Here is a 27,079-nt window from a genome sequence, read left to right as displayed (position 1 = left end):
CTCCAGGAAAGCCGCAACCATCCCGCACTCTTGCCCCCTCATCCCCATCTCCCTCTAGAACCCCAGCTGCTAGGTGGGCTCTCCGTGTCCCATGCCCCCCACAGGGCCAGGCACTGCAGCTCGGGCCTCTCATGTGATCCTCCCATGCACTGGGCTCCAAGCTGGGGCTCAGAAGGCGACACAAGGGCATCTCCCTGCACGCTGGACAGGGTGGGTCCCCGGGGTGGCCTGCACTGCACGGCCCAGAGGACCATCCGCCGTCCACTGTGGTCAGCAGTTTGTGAAGCCGGGATCCCATCTGGGACAGAGTCCAGAGATCAGAGGTCAGGCTGGGGTCAGGGGGAGCCTGTCCCTGCCCAGAGCGGGGCTGAGCAGAGAGTCAAGCATGCGAGCGAGCTGCCCCACTGCACTGCTGGGCACCCGCCCTGCTCAGATCACAGGAGGGCCCTCAGGTAAGGTCTAGTCCAGCCGCTGCCCACGCCCAGGCTCAGCTGGGGCCCCCACCTCTCAGCATCCCTGGACCTTGTTTCCCTCCCATGACAGCAGGCTCACCCCGCACTAGGGCCCGACCTGAGGCCCAGCTCAGGGATGCCTTCCCGACCTGGCTCTGCCTGGGGCTACCCTGCTGCGCTCTCTGCCCCTGGCAGCCTTTCTGAGACCTCCACTCAGAGCCGGCCCTCCCACCGGACATCTCCCCTGCCCCCCACCGCCGGGCACCCACACCCTAGGAAGCGCTTCTCAGTGTTAAGGTAAGTCTGTGCTGCCTTCCAAGCCACCACCTATGACAAACAGCAGCTGTCCCCAGAGCACCCTCATCAGCCACCCCACGGCCCTGGAGACCCTGGGGTCCCCCCTCCTCTCGCCTTCTCTCCCGGGTGGCGGAGGCTCCCAGCTCACAACTTCGCTTCCCCTCAGCTCACGCTCTGCAGCGAGGCTGCCTGACCAAGCGCACAGCCTGACCCCCCAGCCATGTTCCTGCGGCTCACGGACCCTGGGACCCCGGGACCCCGTGGATCCCTGGACCCGTGACCCTGGGCCTGGAGGTCCAGGGAGACCCACTCCCTGCGGCACCACAGCGCTGAGCGAGCATGACTGCAGATGGCGGCTGGCCCGGGCCCTGCCCTCCACCGTTATTGGACGGGAAGTTCCCAGACTGGGGCGCCCAACGCTCGGGGCCCAACTGGGTGGAAGCGTTTTCTGACGTCGCCAAGGCAGAGGAGGGCAGGACACCGGTGGCCACCACTCAGCCTGCAGCAGGCTCTGTGCTCAGCCTTCACCTATGTGTCCCCATGTTACAGAAGGGGCCCTGGGCGGGGGTCCCACAGACGGGCAGGACCAGCCCCTGCCCTTCCGATGCACTGTGGGAAGGGACGTGGGGGGACGGGGGTTCCTACCTCTGACTCCCACCCCTCCCACCTCGCTGGGGCATCTGCCCTTCAAATGGCGCCAGGGCCATTGACTCGCCAGCATTGAAATGCGCGGCACGCAGGCCTCTCTCTGCCCATGTCTTGTGTCTTCGAGGAATGAAGGAGCTGGGATTCTGGGCTGGGCTGTGGGGCGAGTCTGGGGCCCGCCCCCGGATGCTGTCCAACACCTCTGCCCCACACCCCAGGCTCCCCCAACTCGTCCCCTGCGGGCTCTGCACCCCCAGGACAAAGTGGTGTGGGCCTGTGTGAACATCCGATGCCCTCTCCTGGGGACAGGAGGGAGGGGAGGGCGATATGGGCTCAGAGCCAGGCCCAGCGGAGCCTAGTGGAGCCCAGCGATTTCGGCCTGGCCCCCAGCTGCCCCCAGCCACCCCTGCTCATCCGTAACTGGGGACAATAGCCCTGGTGCCACACGGCGCTCTCACATCCCTCACCAAACAAACGTGAGAAACAGCGGGAACGGAAACACCAAGGGCCAAGGAGGGGAGCCGCCTCCTCCTCCAGGGTGAGGGCAGCTGGCCCGTCGAGGGGGAAGCGCAGCCCACCCGTGCTCCGCACCAGCACCCAGGCCTAGCCCACACCCCTGCTGCCCTGCTCATCCCTCTGTCCACCCGTCCCCGCCACCCCGTCACTCACTCACCACACCTGCACGGATCCCCTGGCAGGTACACAGCCGGTGCCCAATGATCAGGCAAGCTGTGCTCACAGAAATAAAAGGCCGCTACCCTAGCTCAGCTTCTGTACCCCAGCGGCAGGCCAGGGGACAGTGGACGCCACCCACCCCCTAGTGACCAGGGCAACCAACCCTGATGACACAGCAGGCTCAGCCTGGGGGGAATGAGGGGCCCAGCCCGGGATGGCGGGGCGGGGTCAGTACCAGCACGACGGCGGCGGCCGGTCCCACGAAGGCGTACAGCAGTCCCCCCTCCAGGGAGAGCCAGCAGCTGGGGAGGGAGACGGGCTGGTTAGCGGCCAGCGTGAGGCCCCTCCTCTGTCACAGAGTGGACGCTGCCAGCCTCTCAGGAGGGCAGGCAAGAGGCAAGCAGCAGCAAGAGGAAGCAGCCCTTCCGAGGGGCCTCCTGTGTGCACGACTCCTCACACGCGCGCCTCAGCTTCAGAACCCTCGGGAGCCCCTGTGGCACCATCACCCCAGTTTACAGATGGCAGAGCAGGGGCCACATCTGCTCGGACCACGCAGTGGAGGGCCAGGCCGGCCAGAGGACGTGCCCTGGCCACCCCACCCCCGACTCTCACCTCCTAAACCCTCCCCAATCTCCTGCGCAGACCCTCCTTCCTGATGTGATGCCAGAACTTTGGGCTAGGCCCCAGGCTGGCCCTCTATCCGCCCACTCAACCCAGGCCCTACGGCCTCAGCACCTGGCCTTCTGCCCACACATCTGGCCTGACCCCTCCACACAGTCACCAGCCCCACACTTCCCCAAATATCAGGGACACCACCCATGGTGGCCCACATGAGCCTTGAGCCCAGCGAGGACACTCTGCATTCTTCATGTAATGCCTCCTCTGCCCTGTCCTACGCCATGCTGTTTGTTAAACAGACTCCTCTTCATCCTTCAGAACCCCACTTCAACATCCCATCTTCTCCTGACCCACCGTTAACCCAAAAGGCTGGGTGCTCCTTCCTCACAGCTCTGGGGATGGTGTCCATATTTCCCTGGCAGCACTCACCCCACTGGGACTTCAAGTCACTGGGTCCTCATTCACGTCTGCTGCCCCCCACCGCCCAGGTGGAGTGGTGCTCCAGGGCCTGGTCACATTCTGTCCCCTGGGGCTCCACAGTGAGCCAAGCCTGCCAGTCTCTCCTCCCGCCTCTCGCTGTCCTGCTCTTCCCCATCCTGGCAGCCACAGCCCCTCCAGGCCTCGGTTCCTCTCCCCCAACCCCGGGAAGCCACACTGCCTCTAGGGTAACCCCAAGCTTCCTGGCTTGGCATTCCAGGCCCCCCGGACCTGGCCCAGCTGACCCTGAGGGCCTCAGGGTGACTCCATCTGTGAAACAGCCACCCCCCCCACCTGCCCTGCCCTCCCCAGAGGCCACACAGTTCCCCTTGTGCAAGGGTGGACGCCCTATCGTGCAGATGGGGAAACTGAGGCTCTGAGAGGCTAACGGACCTGTCCAGGGCCGTGTGAGGAGGAGGAGAGAGGCTCCGATGGCCCCAAGCCCCATTTCTCTCGACTCTGCTGCCCACTGCAGGGAGGAGCTGGCTGATGGGATGCAGGAGGCCACCTGAGGAGCCCGCCTCCAGCTCCCGGGCCCCGCCCTCCCCAGCCTTGGCTGTCTCATCTGCGAGACGGGTGCCGGCCAGCCCTCACCTTCTAGGGTGGTGGGAGAGTCTGGGGGAGCCGTGTGGCCTCCACCACGCCCCACCCCGCCCCAACTCACTAGTTCACGGTGCTGTACCCTTTGGCCTTGGTAAATCCCACGGAAATGGCCACCACCAGCGCAGGGAGCCCTGGGGAAGGACAGAAAGAAAGGGAGTTGGCCCACCCCCCGCGCCCAAGCCCCTGTCCGCCCTCCGCCTCCTTCCATCCCCGCCAGCAGGGGACGGGGGACTAGGAACGCGCCTTTGAGGTCACTGAACAGACAGTGACCTTGGGCGCACAAGACAGGGGACAGGAGATGGTCAGGGATGAGGACCCGCGGAACTGGGGGCAGGGCAGCCAGATCCGCAAATAAAACGCAAGACAAACAGTCACGTTTGAACATCACATGAAAAAGGAAATGTTTCTTAGTATAAGTGCATCCCAGATACTGAATGGGGTATACTTACACTAAAAAGTTGTTCATCATCTGAAATTCAAATTGAACTTGGCGCCCACACTGGATCTGGCAGCCCTGTGGAGGGGGCGGCCAGGAGGGGGTCCCACCCAGGGAGCACCAAGAGCCCCCAGAGGGGGTGGGGGAAGGGGAGGGGCTGTAAGGGGCAGGACCCTGGCCAGAGTCCCGGGAGGGGCGCCCGCCCACGCGCCCGCCCAGTGCTCACCCCCCAGCGCTCACCCCAGCCCAGGCAGAGGAAGCGCTTGCGGATGAGGCGGCTCCGGAGGCGGCCCGTGACGGCCATGTAGGACTGCCAGGCCTCGGTGAGCACCCAGCAGAAGGAGGACAGGAAGAAGAAGTGCAGGAAGGCGGCCACCAGCGTGCACACCACCTGGGCGGGCAGGTGGGGGGTGGGGAGGATCTCGCTCACCCGGCCGCGTGACGGACGGCCCAGTGAGGCAGGGAGAGGCCCAGCCCGGCGCCCGCTGCTGCAACCACGGCCAATCCCCAGACAGGAGCCCACAGAGGGGTCGCCTGCCACTGCCCTGAGACCGGCTGTTGAACATCTAAAGGCCCCTTGGTGGTGTTCGCGTGACCTTGCCCACTAACCGCCAGGGACAGACACCCCCTCCCTCCCCATCTTCCTCAGCCTCCATGCACAGACGCACCAGACACCCGCAGGGTGCCCACTCAAAAGTCCCGGGTCGAGCCCACCTGTTCAGTAGGTGCTGAACTCGAGGCCCAGAGAGAGCAAGTCATCCCCAAGGCCAGACAAGGTCAGATAGAGCCTGGTCCCCAACAGCGGGCCGAGGACAGGGGCCTGGAGCCGGCTCATTGCAAAGCACCAGCTGGAGACTCCAGACACGAAGTCCCCAGGCCCATCCTGGCCAGGTGACAGCCCCTCGGGCCTGGGCCACACGGCTCCCATGGCCAGAGGAGAGCACAGGATTCCATGGGGCTCTGGCACCCTCCTCCCTATGCTCCTCGAAGATCCCAGGGTCCAGGCCCCTGCTGGGGGTCATCACCATCACCACCATCACCCCACCCCACTCAGGGACACTGGGAGGTGCATGACAGGGCCAAGGCCACCTACCTTGTTTCGAGTCTGGGTCTGCCCGATGAGGATGAGGGCGTTGGAGGAGATGATGGACAAGCAGAAGTTGATGAGGATGACGGACCGCTCTGAGCGGATGTACCTGTGGGAGAGGGAGGGAGACTCACGGTCAGTACCCAACAGGGCCTCCCTTCACAAGACCTGGGGTCCTGTGGCCACACCAAGACCAGGGGGCTACATCCTCCCTGTGGACACTGCTGCCACCACTGTCATTGCTGCCACCACTACCATCACCACCATCACCACGACCTTCACCATCACCACCATCACCATCTCCACCACCACCATCACCACCACCACCACCATCGCCATCACCACCTGCACCACCACCATCACCACCACCATCATCACCATCACTACCATCACCATTGTCACCATCATTGCCATCACCAACTCCACCACCACCACCACCACCATCACCACCATCACCATTGTCACCATCATTGCCATTACCAACTCCATCACCACCATCACCACCACCATCATCGCCATCACTACCATCACCATTGTCACCATCATTGCCATCACCAACTCCACCACCACCATCATCGCCATCACTACCATCACCATTGTCACCATCATTGCCATCACCAACTCCACCACCACCACCATCATCACCACCACCACTGCCATCATCGCCATCATCACCTCCACCACCACCACCACCTCCACCACCACCACCATAACCACTTCCACTCTACCACATACCAAATTCCAGCACAGAGTCAGGAGCCAGGGAGAGCCCTATGAAGCCACTCAGAACAGCTAGCTGCCCATTCCTGCTGGGGATGGCTCTTCCTTAGAAATGTTTTTCCTTGTCACACAAGACCCTCTCCGTGTCACTCCACCCCTTGGACACAGTTGATTTGCAGGGTCTCACCGTCTGCCTGTTCCTGGCTTTCCCTCCAGCCATATCCCTGTCACTGCAGCCTTGCCAGCCCTGTCTGATCCTGACTTTGAGGTGAGAAGGAGGAGTGTCTCTGAGTGTGGACTTGGAGCCCATGCCTGCAGCGGCTGGGCCATGTCCTAGCTGTGTAACCCTGGGCAAGACACACAACCCTTCTGTGCCTCGGTCTCTCCATCTGTGAGACGGAGTGGGGGTAACAGCACCTGCTGCTCAGGGCTGTGGCCGAGAGGAAAGAACTAGCACGCAGGAAGCATCAGCCGTCATCAGTTCTGCTCCCCTGGTTCCCAGCACAGTGTCCCCAGCAGCTCTGGGGGCTGAGGTCCACGCAGGTGGCGAGTACAGAGTACAGGGCCAAGCCTTGGGGGCCATGATGTGGCCTGATGGGGCGTGTGTCATGTCCCCTCTCTGGGTCTCCACTTCCTGATAGGGACCATCAGGCTAGGATCTTGACTGCAGCTCGCAGGGGCAGCAATGGCCAGCAGAGCTCAAAAAGGAGACACTTTGAAAACTGAGGGTAAAAACCTCAGAACCACATTCGGCAGAGCTGGAGGGGCCGCCCAGGAGCCCCCTTCCCCAGATGTCAGGACAGGGAGGGGCTGGGCCAGGGGGCCGCGCACGCCCACAGGGGATTCAGGACACAGGGTCTGATGAGGGCTCGGTGGAAGGTGCACTGAACACTGGCATTTTTGGGTCAGCTGACCCTCCTGGCACCTCCAGCCTCGGGCAGGACAGAGCAGGGGCGCCTGCTGCTCACGGCCACCCAGTCACCAGGAAGCACAGGCCACCCCTCCCCCACCGGCCACATCGACCTCTCCCCGCTGGCCTCAGGGGCAGCGTCAGTTCCGATTATCGGCTGACACCGTGCTGCCCACAGAGCTGGACACACTGGGAGGCCCAGCTGGGCCCGGTGGGCAGCTGCTGAGTGGGTGCCTTTGACTTCACTCTCCATGTCCCAAACCTCTACTCAATGGGGCTCCAAGGAGACAGGACCCGCCCCGCCGCACACGCGTGCACGTGCACTCACACACTCACACATATCTGTGGCCGCCTGGGCCTGCGGAGGCCCACACCTCTGCACACACGTCCCCCATTCCAGGGCTGGTGACCAGCTGGGACAAGAGTCCTCACGGCATGCACCGCCCCCACACTGCCCTGCACCCCACAGGCCAAAACTGGACAGACAGCACCCGGGTGCACAGGGGTCCCACGACGAGGCCTCGCGGCCTGGCAGAGGGGGTGCAGGGCAGCGAGTGGGCAGAGGTCCCAGCCCTGAGACCTGACCCTGGGGTCCGAGAAGGCCATGGCCTTGCCTGTCCAGGTGACAAGACAGACAGAGAAGTCAGGGGGCCATGGGGGCCCTAGTGGTCTAGGGGCAGGGTGCCCGGCTGGGAGCAGGCTTGGGGCCGGCGTCTGCCAGGGAGCAAGTTGTTTCAGGGGGCAGGAGGGAGCGGGGCTGCCTTCTGTGTGTGGCAGCGGGGCATCTACCCCAGGCCTGCGCCTGTGTCCCCACCCCAGGCTCCGTCAGTGTCTGTGGAGCAGCCCGCAGTTGGGGATGTGGGAGAGCGAGGGGACGGGGGTGAGGGGGCGGCAGGGGTGGAGGTGGAGTGCCGTCTGTCCGTGATAGCAGAGGGCAGGCGAGGGTGCGGCGGTGGTGACGATGGGGGGGAGAGGGAGGGGGCTCCAAGCCACACCCCCGGGGCCGCCCTGGAGGTGAGAAGGGACAGATCGGCCCGGCCCCCCCTCCTGGGAGCCCGGCGCAGGCCCCACCTCCACACGGAGACGTAGATGATGATGAGCAAGAGCAGGGTCAGCGACGACACGCCGCAGCCCACGATGAGCGTCACCGACGGCACGATCACCTTCTCCATGTTCTGGCAGACATCAGCGGAGAACAGAGTGAGGGGGGCAGGGGCCGGGCGTGTAGACTGAGGCCCCGGGAGGGCCCCAAGGTCACTCTGTCCCCCCAGCCCCCTCCCCTCATAAGCCCCCAACTGCCCAGCAGCCAGCGGCCACCCTCCTGGCCTCCTGCAGCTGCGAGGCTCGTGCCTCTGCTCTGGGCTGTCCCCCGTGAGGGGGTCGTGGCTCTGGCTGAGGGCGCGGCCTTTGTCTCCCACAGGGTGTAATCACAGCCACACGCCAAGCCTGGCGATAAACGCTTTGCCCCCATCACCTCATGCACACCCCCTCCACCACCCATTCCAGAGAAGGACCCTCCCCTGTGTCACAGACGGGGTCACGGAGGCGCCAGGCCCTGCGCCCCCACCATGGACAGCTCTCCCAGGGGCTGTGGTTCTGGAATACCAGTTGAGAGTGAAAGTCGCGTGCTTTCTGAAAAGTGGCCCCCGCAGCCCCAGCTGCACCTACCTGGGCATCTGACGGGCACCTGGACCCCACTTCCCCCAAACCTGGCTCCCACCCAACCCTGCTCTCCGCATGGCCACACCAACCCCCACCTTCTACCCTCTTCCCTCAGCACCCCTCCTGCTCCGCCAGGCCCCTCCACTTTACCTACATATCTCAGCTCAGTCCTAGGCCCTCCCCCATCCTGCCAGGCCCAGCCCCCTCGAGCTCTTCTCCAGGCAGCAGCCAGAAGATTTTATAAAATGCCACTAGAGGCCCCATCCCTGCCCGGCTCAGAGTCCTCCCTGCACCCCGCCCTAAGCTGTATCCAAATGCCCCAAGGCCACCAGGCCGGGCCCTGCCCACTTTCTAGCTCCAGAGCCTGCCTCTTGCCACCGGGCTGCCTTCTTGTCCCCGCCTCAGGGCCTTTGCACCAGCCATTCCCTCTGCCTAGGACACACTTCCCAGTGGTCACGTGGCCTTCCGATCTTAGCTCGTCCCCTCTCAGAGGTGGCTCGGGCCGGCCGATGGACCCCGCTGCTCCCCACCACGCAGCCCAGTGCAGCCCTGAGCACCCGGCTTATGCATCCACGTGGTCGCCTCGTGTGACCGCACGACCCACAGCCCATGTCGCGGCCACCCCGTACCCTAGTGCCCAGGGCACGCTGGCACACGGCAGGTGGACTGTGTGTACTCGCTGAGGAATGAACGAGGCCCCTCTGCGTCCAGAACCCAAAGCCCACTCGAGGGACTGACTGAACCAGCCCCATCCCCGCCTGCTGCCTGCCTGGTCCAGGGAGGAGGAGGCGAGTCAGGGAGGCGACTGAGAAGCATAGCTGGGGGACAAGGGGCTTCTTATGGGCTCCCCTATGGGAAGCTGACCCCCTCCTGCCCCCGCCCCAAGTCTGACTCGGCCGACGACCTTCGGAGCAGCTCTTGGACCCCTGCTGAGGTCAGCAGGCTGCAGAGTGAGACCCTCCCAACCCGCCCGCTCCTGAAGCCCCCCGGGGCAGCCTTTCTTGTCTCCGGGGGCCTCCCACCTGACTCGGGGACCTCTGGTCCCAGGGCTCCTGAATGGGGCACCACTGCCCCACCACCCCGATGGCGCGGGTGCCCAGACCCTGCTGGGCTCTCCATCCACGCACACACTGTTCCTGTGGCCCGGACTGCCCTTGCCCACACTGGAAGCACCACCTTCTGCTCTCAGGTTCCTCCGGGTGTCACTCTGTCCCAGGCCGGGTCCCACTGCCGGGGGTGCTGGCAGGTCCCTGCAGTGTCCTCACGTTCCTGAGCCCCTCGGGCCATGCCCGACACAGACATTCGGTCAATGTGACAGGCTGGGCTAACGGGGACAGGGAAGGCAGGCTCCAGCAACATCGAGAAAGCCGTCCAAGGTCACCCAGACAGGAGCGGTCCCTGGGGGCAGGGCCCAGGGTACAGCTCCAGCACCAACTCCAGTGTTTCCACACAAGGAGCTGGAGGGCCCCAGGGGAGGGGGACTCTGGGCCACAGGCAGCACCCCTGAACTGGCAGGTAACCTCGGAGCCCCAGTCAGGCACACGAGTCACGGGCGGCCGAGCAAGTGGCTCTCGCTCGCTCCGCGGCTGGCTCCCGCTCCGACCTCCATGGCCATCTGCCTCCATCTGCCCTCATTAGGCCTGGCAGCCACACGCCCGCCAGCTCGCCCACCTGCCCGCCCTCTCCCTCCTCCTCTCTGCCTGCCTCATCCATCACTCCTGACAGCCCTGGCCCTGAAGGTTCTAGACGATGTGGGGAGGGGACAGATGACCGAATGGGTGGGCAGGGGTGTCAGGGAACTTCAGGCCTTGTTGGAAGAGCTGGACTGGAGGCCTCAAGTGTGAGAGACTGGCCCCACCTCACACAGAGAGCAGGCAGAAGCAGGCCAGCTTCCTGCCGGAGACCTGCTCACTAGCCAAGCTCAGTGCTGCCCCAGGGCCTTTGCACATGCTGGTCCCTCTGCCTAGTGCTCTTCCCCTGACCTTCACACGGCTGGCTCTTCTCTCAGCTTAGATGCTACCACCTCACAGACCCTCACTGAACATCTGATCTGAACTAGCCCTTCCTCTCTGCCCCATCACCTTGTCTTGAGCCTCTCCAGGGTACGGGTCACCACTCTCAGCCAGGGCTTTTCTTGTTCGTTGTTTATGAGGTTACTGTCAGTTTCTACCACGTGAACTCCCTACTTCCTGTCTTCTCCAAAACTACACCACCATCTCTTTCCTGTCACTGCTCTAACAACGCCCATGGCTCACAACTACCCACACAAATAAGCTCTGACCAGAACGCAGGCTGAGCTCTGAGCCTGGTCACACACTGAGCCCCGATCCTGGTCACACTCTGAGCCCCAGCCCTGGTCACTCACTGAGCCCCGACCCTGGTCACATTCTGAGCCCTGACCCTGGTCACACTCTGAGCCCCGACCCTGGTCACTCACTGAGTCCCGACCCTGGTCACACTCTAGCCCTGACCCTGGTCACTCACCGAGCCGTGACCCTGGTCACACTCTGAGCCCTGACCCTGGTCACTTACCGAGCCCTGACCCTGGTCACACTCTGAGCCCCGACGCTGGTCACACTCTGAGCCTCGATCCTGGTCACACACTGAGCCCTCATCCTGGTCACACACTGAGCCCTGACCCTGGTCACACTCTGAGCCCTGACCCTGGTCACACACTGAGCCCTGATCCTGGTCACACTCTGAGCCCTGACCCTGGTCATACACTGAGCCCTGACCCTGGTCACACACTGAGCCCTGATCCTGACCAGACTAGCAGCAGTTCCAGGCACATCACAGAAACACCACCAGCAACCACTGTGCTTGTAGACTGTTTACTACACACCAGGCTGTGTCGAGAGCGGTAAACACCTCACCTGGTTCAGTGCCCCCGCAGCTGAGGCAGGTGGCATCGTCCCCCTCGCAGATGTGACTCAGAGCAGTTACTCAACACTCTGGCTCCACACCAGGATCCGGGGGGACGCCTGGCTCTTGTCTCCCTTCACTCTGCACCCCCGCCCGGATCTCTTCCCGCCCCGGCTCCTGGGGTGTGACTACCGCACCCCCTCTCTACCACCACCTCTCAGGCCCTCGGGCTCTGACAGCAGGCGAGCACCAGGCAGGAGGCTGAGCCCGCCCTGCTCCTTCAGGGCTCTCACTCCACTCCCTAAGGCCACCCAAACCCCAGGATGCCCAGTCTCCGCCGCTCAGACCTGAATCCGCAGGCCAGACACATCCATCCCCCCCCCGGTGGGCGAGGCACGCAGCACCCATCTCTCCCCACGGCCAGCCCAGCTCGCCTCCGCGGGCACGCGCTTCTGGCCAGGGCGTTCTGCCCTCACTCCTGCTGGGACCCCTCCAGGACCCCAATCCCACCACCACTCTCTCTCACCTCTCGCTTCTTGCCTTTCACCCTCCCTGGGATGACTACACTCCTCCCCACTGAGCTCGACTGGTGAACTCCTACTCATCCCTCAGGGCCCCACTGCAAACCCCACCCAGGAGGGAAGGAGGCTGCTGCTGTGCTCCCAGAGCACCCCTCCAGCCTGGGCCACCTAACGCCCATCTCAGCACGCCTCTCTCCCCCATCAGACCCCGTGCGTGTCGAGGGCAGGACTAGAGTACAGCTGGCGTAGCCTCAGACCCAGGCACTCAGAGGGATCAGTGCAAGGTGACAGCTGCATGACAGCCATCTCACCTTCGCTCTCGGGCCCTCCCCACTCCACATCTCTGGGGTCACCCCTCACTGGGGCAGAGTTGGCCAGGACGGAGAGGAAGGTGGAGACGGGCTCCGATGGCAGGCAAGCACAAGGCAGAGGCCGAACACGCCCTGCTCCCTCTGGCTCTCGCTCGGAGCCCGCGCCCGCGCCCGGGAGGGGTCACAGGATCAGGCAGAGCCGACTACGCTGCCATCTTACAGAGACAAAAGTGAGGCAAACCGAGGCTCAGAGCAACCAGGCAGCCTGCCCTCAGTCCAAGGCCAGCGGTGACTGCCGCCGCCACGAGCTCCCACTCTTGGCCTCAGCTCCTCTTCTGGGACATGGGGACACGGGGCTCGACCTGCTGGCCTCCATCCCACCCCCGTGCACGCTGACCTGGTCGCTCAGGCTGGCACCTGAAGCCTCCAACTGCAGCCGCTGAGCCCTGCCAAACGAGGCCTGAGACCTCGCAGACCAGGAGCTCTGCCTTCTGTCCGCTCGCTCCCGGGAGCACGGGCGCGGGTCAGCTCTTCCTAAAGAGACCCCCTCGGCATCGAGTGCCCCCCCGCCCAGACTATCACCAGCATCAGCCACCCCCCGCCACCCACCCCCCTCACTGAGCATGCTCTCCATGCCTGGCGGGCCCAGAGCTGAGCCCCCGACCTGAATGCCGCCTTCCTGGGGAGGGCGCGCCTGCAGAAGGCAGCGGCCCTGCTCCAGGAGGCCCCCAGGCCAGTTCACCCCTCAGGGCCGCGTGAGGGGCGCGGGAGCACTCCCACCTCACGGGGCAGGCACCCGAGGCTCAGAGAGCCTGAAGGCCGGTCCACAGTCCCCACGCGTAAGGGACAAGCCTGTTTCAAGATGCAACCAACACTGACCTCCCACAGGCCAGACCCTGGGATATGGAGCACACATCCCACTCCGGAACCCTCCCTGCCCCGGCTCCTCCTCACACACCAAAGGATGGGCAGCCATCCGGGGACCCAAGGCTGGGCCCTGCCCACGTGCTCCAGCCTCGCAGGGGACCCAGAAAGCCCCTAGCCCCCTTGGCTGTGCAGCCGGAGCCTGCTGCGTTAGTGCTGACGACTGTCTATGCAGAAAGTCACCTCTTCCAGGAAGCCCCCAGGATGGCCCCTGGCTGCTGCCTCCAGGGCTCTGCCCCAGAACTAGCAACACCAACAATCCAGTCACAGCGACAACCTGATGGGAAGGACGCACTCGGAGCAGGGCCCAGAGCACAGACCCCTGTTCAGCCAAACTCGCTCCAAGACCTGAGCAAGTTCCCCTCCTATCCCTGAGCCTCGGTTTTCCTGCCTGTCAACAGAAGGGTTGAGCGGCAACGACTTCTACGGTGCCATCCAGCTCTGACCCTAGGGGGGACCCTGGCTGACAACATCGCCCTCCCTACCAACGTCCCAGAGGACAAAGCAGGGTGGGTGGCACGTTCTCAGAGAGCCTAGAGCCATCTTCCACATCGAACCTGTGGTTCCACGGGGGAGAGCTGTGCCATCCCATCCGATGAGGGCCAGCCCCCACAAACAGCCAGGAGAGCCACGTCCCCCAAATCTGTCTTCCACATTCTGTAGCCCGATGACCCTTCCACACTAGGCCTGGTCGAAGGGCTCACTAAGCAAAGACCCCTACCCCTTCCCTCCTCAGAGGGCCGTGGCCTTCCTAGGACTGGCGAGTGCAGCTCTGCCCAGTGAGAGAGCCCACCAGCCCCAGTGGGCAGGGCCCAGCACCCAGGGCCCCAACCATGGAGTTGGCCCCAGATGCAGTCACCATAGAAACCAGCAGCCCCCACAAGAATCTCTGAACAAAAAGGAGGCCCCTGGGAGGATGAACCTTCCTGGGGAGGACTATGGACCTGGGCCAGGCCTAGCACCCCCAGCCACCCCCAACCCCTACCTGGGAACACCACTGCCTCCAAAGACCAGGGTCCACCTGGAGCAGGGGGGTAGGGCTCCGAGGCAGGTGGCAGCTCCTCCCTCTCCCTATCCCTGGCAGGCCTGGACCCTGCCACCAGCCTAGGGAGGACCTGATCAAGCAAAGGAGTACGCCGGGCTCTGCCAGGCCAAGCCCTCCTCCAGCCCGGGGAGCCTCGGGGCCCGACCTGCTTGCTCCCCTGAGGACCCCAAGAAGAGTGGGGGAGACTCACCCATCAGTCACTCCCGTGGCCCCGGTCCAGCTCCTCCCAGGCCGTCCCCAACTCCACACTGCCACCCACTCGGCTCCCACCCACCCGCTCCAGAGGCCCGGGCCCTGCCGGCCAGGCCGCGGGGGGCTGCAGGGCGCACGGCCCCTCCGGCAGGGAAGGGTCCAGCCCCTCCCCGCCGGTCGCCAGCCCCGGCCCCTCCTCGCGCGCTGGCCGGAGGCGACCGTCCGGCGCCGGAAGCCCCCCCGCGCGGCCCCCGCCCGCCCGCCCGCCCTCCGCGCGCCCGGCCAGGGTCTCACCGCGTCGGCGCTGAGCTGGGCTAAGATGGCGAAGGTGGAGAGCCGGTCACAGAGGCAGCGCGTCCGGAGGGCGTCGAGGGGCACCGTGCGGCAGCCGCGCCACGACCAGGGCCCGAGCTGCGGGGGGGCGGGGGAGGAGGGTCTGGGGGGCGGGACACACGGGGGGGAGACAGGGGCAGCGTGAGCGGCGGCCGGCCCGCGCCCGCCCCTGCGCCCGCAGCCGCGCGCCCGCCCCGCCGCCGGCCCCCGGAGCCCCGCGCCCCATGGCCGCCGCCGCTGGAGCCACGGGAGAGCGACTCGCGGGAGCGCGGGCCGCGGGGGGGCCGAGCGATGGCCCCGAGCCCGGGGAGCGCCCCGCCCCCGCCGCGCCCCCGCCCCAGCGCCGGCCGCGCGGCCGGGGGAGGGGAGCACCGCGAGGGGCGCGTGGGCGCACGTGGAGCCGGGAGGGTGCGAACCGGGGTGGGCGCGGCCGGCCGGGGGTGGTGCGCGGTGCGGGCTGGGAGCGGGGTGAGGGGCGGCCTCGGCGCCTCCCGCCCCCACAGCCCCGGGCGCTCGCGCTGGTGACCTTGGGACTGCCCGATCCCCCACCTCCCCCTCCCCCAGGCCTTGTCGCCCCTGGTGTCTGCTGTTGAACTCCTGGGGCAGAAACAGGCTTCCCCTCTCAGTGGGGAAGCAGCCAGAAAGTCCCCCCTCGGGTCTGACCCAGGTCCCTCCTGCTGTCTGTAGCCCACAGTTGCGCCACTTCCATCGAAACGCAAAGGACTCCTGAGGTCTCCACACCCCGACTGAACTGCTCTGCAAACCAGTCGCTATTGATCCAAGCACTCCCACTCAAGGCCCGCCCTCGTGTCCAGGAACTTGGGAGTGTCCAGCCACACTGCCTGGGCTGGACCTGCCTTCTCAGCCTGCTGGGGTCTGGCCTGCAGAGGTGCCCATGGAGGGCCCATCCCAGGGCCCCAGCCTACGGGCTGTGGGGGCACTCCAGGCTGCCCCAAAAGACAGGACTTCACTCTGCAATTCTGGGAGCTGTCTCCTTCTGACCTCAGGGCTGAAAAGGCCTCAACACGCCCCAAATAACTCAGACCCAGCACCTGCCCCAGGACTTGGGAAGAAAATGAAAATTCCAGGTGTCTGCAGCAGGGGTCTTCCTGTGTCTACCCTAGAGCCCTCACATACTTTCAGCCCACTTCCAACCTAGGGATGATGGAGCTGCAAGGGGCCTTTCTGAGCCTTCAGCTCGCGGCCCCATGGCACGTCTGCATCAGAGGTGGGCTGGGTGCTGAGCTGCTCCCTGCCCAGTGCCCTCCTCAGAGGCCTGACCCCGCCCCCCCGCCCCCCCCCCCCCACACACTCAGAGTGCCACCTCTGCTCAAGACCTGGGTTTGCACACGACCAGCCCTGGCTACATCCTGGCTGTGTCACCTCGCGAAGTGACCTACACCCCAGCTTTAGTTTCCTCATCTCTGAAATGGGGAAGGGGACAGTCCAGAGGACGAAGTGGGCGGACACCCACTAAGCGCCAGCACAGTGCTCCCGTGTCTGTGTCAGCGTCTTCGGGAGTGTTTAGAATCGCCAGCTGCAGGTATCTGAGAGCCCAGAGCGGTTTCTGTCGAATTTGAGATGTTACCCAATCCCCTTTCTGAGCTCCTGGGGCCAGGGGAGAAGGGACACGCTCTGAGCCAGCTGGATGCCTTCAGGTCTGCTTCTCTCTCGATTCTCTACCCTCAGGGAAGGACCTGTCCCCATTTCACAGAGGAGGGAAGCTGAGGCCCAAGGGGGCAGGATGTGCCCAAGGTGACAGCAAGGCAGAGCGGTGAGGTGGGGGGCCGGCCCCAGGCTCTGCGGGGTGCATCAGGGCCCTTCCCTTCCCGGCCTGTCTGCGCATCTGAAGTGCAACGAGAGGAAGGCATGTCCCTCTCATGGGCACTGTGCCCCGAGTCCACAGGGCCAGGGTTTGGAAGGCCCGAAGCTCATCTATTCTAGGAGCCCTGCATAAAGAGAGTGCAGAAGCAGACATCAGCCTGGGAGGGGCCCTGCAGCTTCAGCCTCTTTGGCTCCGGGGGCTCCTCTGCCTGAGCCTTCCAGCCTCAGGCCACCTGAACCTCCACAGGCCTGGGAGGAGCCGAGGCACGCCGGGTCACACAGCACAGCCCAGCACAGCCAGGGCCAGGATGGAGGCCACAGCCTTGACCCCAGCCGCTGGAATGGAAGCCAGGGGCTCGGCTGCCTGCGTGGCCCCAGCTCCTGGCCTGCCACCCTGCAGGCCCCGCGTCCCCGGCACAGCCTAGTAAGCCCTGGCAGAGACCCCTTCTCCCCTTCCTTCCCCAGGAGAAGGGAAGACCCCACTGCCCACAGAAGCAGAAACGAGACCTGAGCAAAGTCAGTAACAGAACGGGAGGGCAGGGTCCTGGAGAGACCTGGAGCTCTCAGTGACAGCCCCGATCCAGCCCGGCCCCGCACCCTCAGCCAGAGGATTCTCAAGGCCTCACTCAGCCGCCCCAGGCATGCCCGCTTGCCGTCTCCCTTCGTCCCCCAGCACCACACAGGACAGAAGCAGGGAGTGCTAAGCCCTGGCTGACCCCGGTCCCCCTTATCCCTCCGTCCCCCGGGACTGCCCGGTCCTCACACCTGGGGACGCGCGTGTGGCTGCAGCCCCGCACTGCACGCTGACCAGACTCCAAGACAGGAGTCGAGAACAGTGCGCTCCCAGGAGGAGTCTGTGGGCCATTTCCGTCCATCCGGAGACAAGCTCCTCTCCCCCTCCCTCTCTAACTGACCTTGACCGGCTCATCCACAACACTGGCGGCCGTGCGGCTGCTCCTAAGGGCAGGCTCTGTGGCCAGCCAGTCCCGGATTCAGATCCTGGCTCTGCCTCTCCTGATCCAGGCACGGACACTGCCTCCGCCCCCCTCCTGTGAGGGGAGAGGGGACCCGACACCCAGCTCTCCTGCCAGCCTGAGGGCTGCTGGCAGGACCAGCAGGGGACAGCACCCTGAGGCCTGGGTGAGGGGAGCCAGGCTGACTGGGGCCAGCAGCCTGGAAGGTTCCCAGCCGGCATTGGCGGGTCTGCAGGGCGCCAGGCAGACAGCTGCCGGCCACCTCCTGGGACAACGCCAGACCAGGCCAGGAGCTGGCCCCGCAGGGCTCCCTCCGTGGGCACTGATTAGCTTATCGGCCTCCTGGAGGAGGGGACAGCGAGGGGCGGCTCCCACCCTGCTGAGGGGTCAGGCCAGGACCTGCCCCTGAGCCTCGGGCCGTGGAGGGCACAGGAGGCGCCCACCCCTGGTCCAGAGAACCAGCGGGTCGGGTTGGTAGCCCAGGAGGTGGGCAGCTACTGGTCACTCTGGAAGCTGCTGGACCCAGGGGCCGGGGAGCTGGGGCTCACCTGGACCCTGAAGGACTGCAGTGCAGGCTCCCCAGCCTCGGCCTCTCCCCACTCCAATGTCCCCTGGCTCCGGCAGCCCCCGGTGGCCTGTATCAGGAGCATGCAGCACAGGGACAGAGACCCACTCCTTTCTCCCTCCCCACACCTCAATAGTAACAGCTTCCTGTGCACTTTATCGTTTAATCTTTGCAATAACCCTCAACTCAGCTGGGCAGATGAAGAAACTGAGGCTCAGAGAGGTGGTGCGATTGGCTAAGGCCACACAGCAGACATCGGGGGGCCGGATTACAGTTTCTTTGTCTGACACCCCCCGCCCCCACAAGGCCTACAACTTCTAAACCACCGGACTCTGAAGAACAGATCTGGACAGGACCCCCAAGGATAACCTGAGACCCAGGCCAGAGGGCTGACCTGCTCAAGGCCCCGTCCCAAGCCAGGAAAAGAACTTGGTCAGTGGAGGTTTCCCAGGCGGCTGGCCGAGCCTCCCATGCTGCGCTGGACATCAGCCAAGGGCTGCCTGGAGCGGAACAGGTGGGTGGGTGGAGGGCCCCCTCTTGCATCTTAGGCACACTCTGCTGGGGAAAGGTCAGGGGACCCTCAGCCCTCCTTTATTTTGTGTGAGGAAGATCAGCCCTGAGCTAACATCAATGCTAACCCTCCTCTTTTTGCTGAGGAAGACTGGCCCTGAGCTAACATCCGTGCCCATCTTCCTCCACTTTATATGGGACTCCACCACAGCATGGCCTGACAAGCGGTGCGTCGGTGCGTGCCCGGGATCCGAACCTGCAAACCCCGGGCCTCCGAAGCGGGGTGTGCGCACTTAACTGCTACGCCACCGGGCCGGCCCCTTAGCCCTCCTTTCAACAAAACCTCTAGGACGCATTATCGTCTTATACCCACAACATCTGGAAGTTCTTCCCCACCTCTGACTGAAATTCTTCCTGCTGCAGGGGACACCTGTTCCCATCTCTGGGACACAGGCAGGTCAGTCCCTCCTCTTGTGCACAGCGACCGCTGCCACACGTGGGAGACCATTTGCTGCCTCCTGTCTGAGCGTCAGAAACTCGGAATATCTGGGTCACAGAGCCAGGCCCCCCTCCCGGGCCCAGACCCGAGGAATCTGGGGCAGTGACACCGGCTCCTCCCTACCTCCCTAGGTCCAGCGTGAGAGAAGGAGCTGGGGCAGTGGCATCTCCCGGGACCAGAAGGGCAGGGGGCCCCGGGGGTCAGAGCAGGGGCCCCACCCTGCGGGGCCCCCGGCAGCCCCTCAGATCAGGGATCCCAGAGAAGGGCTGTTTCCCCCGTCAGACAGGGCCCCCAGGGCAGAGTTGTGCCCCTCCATCAGACCAGCTGACGTGACGTGCTGGCCCGGCCTGGCTGCTCCATCTCCCCGGCTTCCCCCGCGAGGCCGTCCCTGACCGGCAGCCTCTGGCCGCTGGCCCCCCGCCTCCTGCCTGGTTCTGCTCCCACCTCGCTACGCTCTGCTCATGGCTCCTGGGTCCTGCCCTGGGCCTGGCTCGCTCACTCTGCTGTCGGCACACCAGCGGGGACGGGCGCTCAGCCAGGACTGAGCAGCACACCCCCTCTGCCCTCCAACCCTCCGCTGCCCACCGGACACCTCCAGGCCCCTCCCCCCCTCCCTCCCACACCTACAGGCACCCCCTCAGCCAATCCACCCAGCCTACTCTTCAGAATGCCCTGCGAGTCCACTGCTGCTCCCTTTCCTCGGCCACCCACCACCCTGGCCCTGCGGCTGCCGCCCCGTTGGCCCCCACTGGTCCTCTGCACGGCTCCAGCACCATCAGTTGAAACATGCCAGGTCACATGGCCCTGCTCCACACCCCGACAGCGCCCCCCTCACTCAGAGCGAAGGCCACACCGCCCTCAGGGACCCACAGGGCCCCGGGGACTGCCCCCCTCCCCCGACCCGATCTCCCCACTCTCCCGGTCGAGTGTTCCCCTCCAGCCACACCCAGGCCGTGAACCCCCGGCAGCCCCTCATTTCACCCTCAGCACCCAGTGCAGGGCCATAGCCTTGTCCTCGTGTCCCAGTGAGGGTAGCTCAGAGAGGGCAGCCTGGCTCCCATCACCAGCAGGACAAGGGGAGCGGGCCTGGCCCCCACCCTGGCTAGGCAGCCCCCCAAGGCACCAACCCGGGGCCCAGAGTGTTGGGAGCCACGCAGTGTTGGAGGCCCTAGGAAGAGGCACAGCCTTGTGGCACCCCTGCCCTCCCGCCACCTGGCCAGTATCCGGATGACGCTCGTCCAGCCTGGCTCCGGAAGGGGGAACCTATACCCACCCTTGGGCCCATTTCCTCCCAGCCGCTGGGAGCCGAGCTGCCTCCCCTGTGAAGTGGGCACGAATCCTCCCCCGCACGCTGCTCAGGGAGACCACAGGGATGCAGTGCCCAGCGCAGGGCCCAGCACACTCATGGGACATCAGGGGACAGTGACACGGGGAGCACCGAGGGTCCCCACCCACCTGCCAGCCCGCCCACCGAGCCAGGGCCTTGGCTGTGTGCATGATGCTTCCTGCCAGCCCACGAAGCGGGTGCTATTATGGGACTGTGCCCGGCAGAGTCCCCTGGGGTTTGATGGGCTAGCTCACACTGGAGTGTGAGTGACTCATAAGTGTCCTCCCACACGCAGAGAAAAGCCAGAGTGGGCACAGCACACCCCAGTGGGGGAACAGGGAGTGGGCTAGGCGTCTCTGCAGGCACCGACTTCGAGGAACCACTCAAACTTCTCAGCCTGGCCCTCAAGACCCTCTATGGGCTGGCCTCCCCTTGTGCTCCCTACCGCACATCCCAGGCGCAAGCCCTGCTAAGTCACGCTCCACCCCTCAGGAGCGCACATCTCCCTCCTCTGCCTGCTGAATCCTGAGCCACAGTCAAGCCTGGTGCTGTCTCCTCCAGGGAGCCTGCCAGGATAACCCGTGAGTTCCTGAGCATCGCACCAGCCCTCCATCGGGTCCTGCCCTGCTGCTGTGCCGGGGCCGCCTCTCTCGGTCCTGCCTCACCAGCAGCCGGAGCTCCTGGTGACTCCGGAGCCCCTCTCGGCCTGGTGGCCCTGCCTGCACATGCCAGCCCGGAGGAACGACTGGTGACCCAGAACACAGGCACCCTCTCGGGCCTCCAGACCTGAATCTTGGCTGTGCCTCTGACCACATCCCATCCTGTCCCCTGGCTGACTCAGCCTGGTCCTTCAGGGCTCCCATAACCACTGCCACCTCCAGAAACCTCCTTGACCTCCCCCTCCATGTTCAGCCCCATCTGGCCGTCAGCTCGTGAGAGGCCCCAGGGCAGCTCCGTCTGCTTCCCCAGGGCTTGGCCACATCAGCTCCATCTCCCTCAGTTCAGGGCCTGGGGCAGTGCTCCGAGGGGACCCCGGTGTCTGTGATCCTGGGCCCTGGGGGATGGACACCTGCCTGACCTGGGTCTTGCTGAGTGAGCTGCCAGGTGAGACCCACGCCCTTTCAGGCCCGTGTCCCTGCCCGTGGGGCTGGCTCTCCAGGCCCTGACCCAGCACCGACAGTGTCTGAGCCTCACTCGGCACCTGTGGTTCTGTGACCAGGGTCCCCAGGGCTTCCCACACTCCCCACGATGCCAAGACGCCAACCTCCTCTCTCCGCAGCGGCGCCGGCTGCACACTGAGTCAGGGCTTCCAGCCACAGGCCTGCCTCCAGGCCAGAAACTTTGCCCTTCCCAGGTGCAGCAGCCTTCTCCTCCCCGACCCTGCCCACCCGGGCCGGGCCACAGGCCCAGAGCAGCCTGCCAGGCAGATTGGGGCCCCTGGAGAGGGTGGACCCTGGGCCCCCTGGTCCCACGAGGAAGGGATCTGGCCTGGGAGGGCTGGGGTCCTGCGACCCCTCTACCTGCTGACTCCTCCCAGCTCAGAGGCCTGCACCCCAGGAATCCTACCTGAGTCCTTTGCCCCTCACTCAGAACTTCACCTGGTGCACCGTCTGGCCTGTCACCTACCCCTGCCAGCTGAGGAGCCACTGGCCCGACACTCACACCCTTTCATGCTCCAGCCACTGGTGTAGCTGGAGGGTGAAGCTGATATGCTCATTCATTCATTCATTCGTTCAGCAAGCACCTCCCTGGCCTGCTGGGCACGGGGCACCCCATGGGCATGCCCCTGACTCTAGCAGATCCCAAACCTCTCCACCTGTCACAGCCAGCCGGCCTTGTCTCCTCCAAGATACCTCCCAGACTGCTCTGGCCTCATGAGCTCTCCCCTCTGCTCTCCCAACCAGTCCTTTCATCCACCCTGGCTGGCGTTGGACCCTGTCTGCTGCAGTCTGGCTCATTAACTGTGCCATGGGTGCGTCCTGGATCCCATGGGGAGGGGGGCTTCAAATTCCCCTAAGAGCTGAGCCCACCACCAACACCACCTTAACTGTCACCACAATCTCCACCCTCACAGCTATCACTGAAACCACCACCAACATCAACAACATCACCATCGACACCATCAACAATACCATCATTACTACCACCATCACCCATCACCACTACCACCACCATTACATTAACACCACCACAACATCACCACACCAACAACACCATGAGCATCAAGACCACCACCACCATCATCACCAACAAGAATGACACAATCATAATACCACCATCACCATCATCACCACCACCACCACCAGCATCATTACCACCACGTCACTACCATCAGCGACATCAACAACACCACCTCCATAATCATTGCACAGTCATTGCAACCACCACCACCACCAAGAATGCCATCAACATCATCAATACCATGACCATTATCACTACATCACCACCAACACCATCAACACCAATACCACTAGCACCATCTTGACTACCACCATCACCATCACCAACAATCACACCATCAACACCACCACCATTGCACCAACATTATCACCATCATCACTACCATCAACAACACCATCAACAACACAACCATTACCAGTGCTATCGTTCTCACCACCACCAACACCACCAACCTCAACAGCACACTCGTCACTACCACTGCCACCACCATTACTGTGCCTTCATGGTTAGCGTCGCCACCACTATTAGCAACATCACCATAACTGTCCTCATTGCCTCAGAACCAGCACCACGACTGTCACTAGGACCGACACTAGCCGGTAACCCCCACCACCAACCTTCAACAACAAGAGTTTACTCCGCACCCGCCATGTCCTGCAGGAGGTCTCGCCACCATCCCCATCAACCATGATGGACTGAACTCGGGCAGCCACACCATCACCACTGTCCACCACACCCCCGACCACCACCCCACCCTCCAGGCGTCTCCCAGTTCACCTGACTCCCAAAGGCCCAGTCACCCCAGGTGACCTCAAGGTATTCCACCATTGCCCTCTTTCAGGTGCCCCTGCACCAGGACAGGAAAGGAGAACGGACACCCACCATGGTCACTGTGCCCTCCCTGCCAACTTGGGAGTCCTTCCTGTGTCTACCCCACATCCTGCCCTTCCACATCCTGAGAAGGCTCCCCGCAGAGATGAGGACAGTCACTGCCCCCCAATACCACCAGCAGGGGCGCACACCACTGAGCTGCCTGGGGAATTGGGGTTTTGATTAAGACTTTTCCACCTCGGAAAATGAGGAGCTGCACATTCCAGCAGAGGGAAGCAAGTGTCTGGAGGGAGAAGGGCACCGTCCAGGTGCATCCCCGTGGCATGGACCCGCATTGCCCCCTCCCCCTGCCCTCACCATGCTTCTTCAGGGTCACTGGGGGCCATCTGCGGGAAGGAGCCTGGTGGGCACTGCAGGGTCACTCAACTTGGGGTCGCTGTGTGACCCCAGGCAAACATCACCACCTCTCTGAGTCTCTGGCTTCTTGTCTGGGGCCTGGTCTGAACTTGCCAGGGCTGGTGAATGGAATGAGCTTTTGGCAGAAGGACCAGGTACAGAGCAGGTGCCCAGGAAGTGCAGCTCTGTCCCTCCACACACCTACTCCAATTCCACCTCTACTTGGCCACCTCCAAAGCCAGGGAGCTCACCCCTCTCTGCTCCTAAAAAGAGGCGTGGGGATTTGGGCAAGGGGCTGGTGGAGGCCCCAGGCCCACTTCTCACTGGACCACTTGTTCCCTAGCACCTCAACCACTCTCTGCTTCGGTGCCTTTGCACATGCTGCGCATTGGCCTGGGGGCCTCTACTACCCTCCTCCCAGTGGACTCCAGCTCACCCCTCACGACCAGCCCAAGCTCTCTCTCCCCGGGAAGCCCACCCCAGAGTTGGCCCCTCACTCCCAGCACATGGGCCCCAGCCCCCCAGTCACCTGAGGGTGGGTGCTCTGTCCCAGTGGCTCACTGCTGGCCCCCAGCACAGGACACAGTGCCAGCTAGGGAAGGGCCCTTCTCATCCAAGCAGCCCTCCTAGAACAGGGGACAATGATGGCGCCTGCTTGTGGGCATTTTCTGCCTTTGGTTACTCGACACACATCATCTCATTCAGAACCACAGCACCTCACTTTACAGATGTGGAGACTGAAGCTCAAGGAGGCAAAGGGGCCTCCCCACAGTCACCCCATTATAAAGAACAGGGCCGGGATTTGAGCCCAGGTCTGCTGGAGGTCAGAGCCCTGCCCCTCACACCCCACCCGGCTACTGTGTTGGGTGCCTCCAGGTGGGTACGCTGGACCTGGGGGCTCCCCCACGTGGCATAGCCTTGGAAGGAGTGGATGGGGGTGGACAGGACGACACTGCAGGAACAGTGTGGAGTGGGCCCTGAGAGCAGTGGGCGAGGCCCCCAGGAGGATGGAGGGGGACTGGGGCCCCGCGGGAGGCAGCAGGACAGGGCCTGGGCAGGCGGGGGGCACCCCTGCAGGAACAGACATCAGAGCACAGGGTTGGGCAGGAGGCAGCCCCCACCACTGACCCCTCCTCCTGGGACGATGCAGCCAGGCCAAAGTGCTGGGCGGGGCATGAGCTCTCCATGTGGGTGGGGCATTGCCAGGATACACAGAGCTCTGGCACATGCAAACAGAAGGACAGATGGACAAACGGACAGGCAGATGGATGAAATCCCCTCCAGGAGTACCCTGAAGGAACCCTGTGTGCCAGCCAGACCCAGGCCCTTCCCCAGAGTCCCCTGTTCTGTGGCCACGTGCACCACTTTCTGCACCAACACAGCCCGAGGCAGGTGTTCCCCCTGCACCCTGTGGCGGCCCCTCCGGCCCCTCTCAGAGCCTGCCTTCTCAGTGGGAGGAGGGAAGCGGGCACGGCTGAGCACTTTACCCCACCCTCCTACTTCCTGGCTCTGCTCTCTGTGCTCCCAGGTGGGCCCACCCCCCGTCCCCAAGGGCAACTCCAGGCTCCTGCCGCTTGTCCCCCAAAGGGCACAGGTTCAGTAGGGCGGGACACTGCAGAGCCAGTGGGGTGGGGGTGGTGACAGTGGGATGGGCTGGGCGATGATGGCAGGGGCTGGAGGTGAGGGTGACGTATGAAGGGAGGAGAGGAGGCCATGGAGCAGCCCTGCCCAGTCCCAAGCCCCTGGCCCCACCCCACTCCTCCTCCAAGGCCTCTGACGGCTCTGCCTCTTGACCAAGGACAGACAATACGGCTCAACCTGCCCCCTGCCCCGCAGCTGCCCCGCCCACCGCCCACCGGGACAGGCATCCTCCCGAAACCAAGCCAGCCCCATGCCGCCCCAGCGCCACCCCCACTCCTGTCCAGCAGATCCTGGAGCTCGGGGCTGGCCACACTCTGTGCCTCCCAGACTCACTGGCCCCGTCCCCTCACCCTCGTGTCTCCATGGACACCATGCCCACAAGGCCACATACCTCCACCATGGCACCCACCCACCACGGGTGCAGACGCATGGGCACCAGACACACGGGAGGCCCGCAGAGGTGGGAAAGCACGGGGACGAGACATGGTTGGACGCAGCCCCCTGGGAGGCTCATGTGCCCTGACCCTCCGTCCAGATGCCCCCATCCCCAGAAGCCCCTGCCACACCAATACACCTGGAGCCTGGAGCACACGTGTCTGTGACACCCCCACTGTGCTCCTGGCACAGGCCCCCGCCCTCTCCTCCCCAGACGCTCCTCACCAGGGCTGCCACAGGCCGAGCGGCAGCCGGCAGTGCTTTTTCTAGAAGGAGAGCCGGGGTGGGGGCGAGGGAGGAGTGGGCAGGGCAGGGGCCAAGGGAGGGAACAGGAGAGGGGTGGGCAGCGGAGGGGTGGGCAGAGGAGGAACAGCTCTGGGTAGGACTGGCAGCCCCACCCTCTGCAGTTGCCTGGGAGGCACTGAGGTGGGGGAGTGCTGGGCGGTACCCTCCTGGACCAGGGGGCGGTGGGCACTCGTCCTGTCCCATTGTACAGTTGAGCAAACTGAGGCTGGGGCTAGCGCAGCCAGCGCAGGCAGAACCAGGGATTCCTGAGCTCGAGGGAGGGGCCGTCCTGATGGGCCAAGTGAGGCTGTAGGACCCCACAGATCCCCAGTCCTCAGACACGCAGGCCAAGCAGGCACTCCAGTGGGGGCACCTTGAGGGCAGGACCCTGTTACCACGGTCAGACCGCACTGGGCAGACTGGACGCAGGAAAGATGTGTTCAGGGAACGAATGAGTGAATGAATGAATGAGTGAGTGAATCCCCAGTCCCTGGAGGACAAGGGACCCCCTCCACACGGGATGCATTCCAGTGGTCTCTGTTTACCTCCTGAAGGCTTACTGTGGGCCCAGCATGGAGACACATGGACGAGACCCAGCCCTGCCCTCAGGTGGGGCCCACAGAGAGCAGGGAACAGGGATAGTGGACTTGCTGCAAACTGGGGTCTGAGCAGGGAAGAAGTGGCCAGCGGCAGGGATGTAGGAAAGTGGGCAGGAAGGCCTCAGGGAGCAGGAGGCTTTTGAGGCCGGAGGAGGAGAAGAGGGCACAGGGGCCAAGCAGTGGGGGGCCTATGGGGTGGAGGGCAGTGGGGGGCAGCCGGGCTGCCAGCCAGGGAGGGGTGG

The 27,079-nt window shown here is 64.3% G+C and overlaps 1 protein-coding gene across 8 annotated transcripts in view; it reads right to left on the bottom strand.

Moving 5' to 3' along the window:
- The window catches only part of ADGRB1 (adhesion G protein-coupled receptor B1), an 87,380-nt gene that overhangs the window by 15,074 nt on the left and 45,227 nt on the right, over positions 1-27,079 (bottom strand). For all 8 annotated transcript variants that reach the window (XM_058565023.1, XM_058565022.1, XM_058565024.1 and 5 more), the window contains 6 exons: positions 14,732-14,873; positions 7,992-8,095; positions 5,297-5,399; positions 4,444-4,594; positions 3,829-3,898; positions 2,305-2,371 (listed from right to left, as the gene is read on the bottom strand). In XM_058565023.1, the coding sequence (XP_058421006.1) occupies positions 2,305-2,371; positions 3,829-3,898; positions 4,444-4,594; positions 5,297-5,399; positions 7,992-8,095; positions 14,732-14,873 (637 nt within the window). The remainder of the gene's footprint in view (positions 1-2,304; positions 2,372-3,828; positions 3,899-4,443; positions 4,595-5,296; positions 5,400-7,991; positions 8,096-14,731; positions 14,874-27,079) is intronic.

Source organism: Diceros bicornis, chromosome 21, assembly GCF_020826845.1.
Source record: "Diceros bicornis minor isolate mBicDic1 chromosome 21, mDicBic1.mat.cur, whole genome shotgun sequence".
NCBI lineage: Eukaryota > Metazoa > Chordata > Mammalia > Perissodactyla > Rhinocerotidae > Diceros > Diceros bicornis.
Note: the sequence above shows the minus strand (reverse complement) of the source record. Positions and strands in the feature narration are given on the sequence as shown.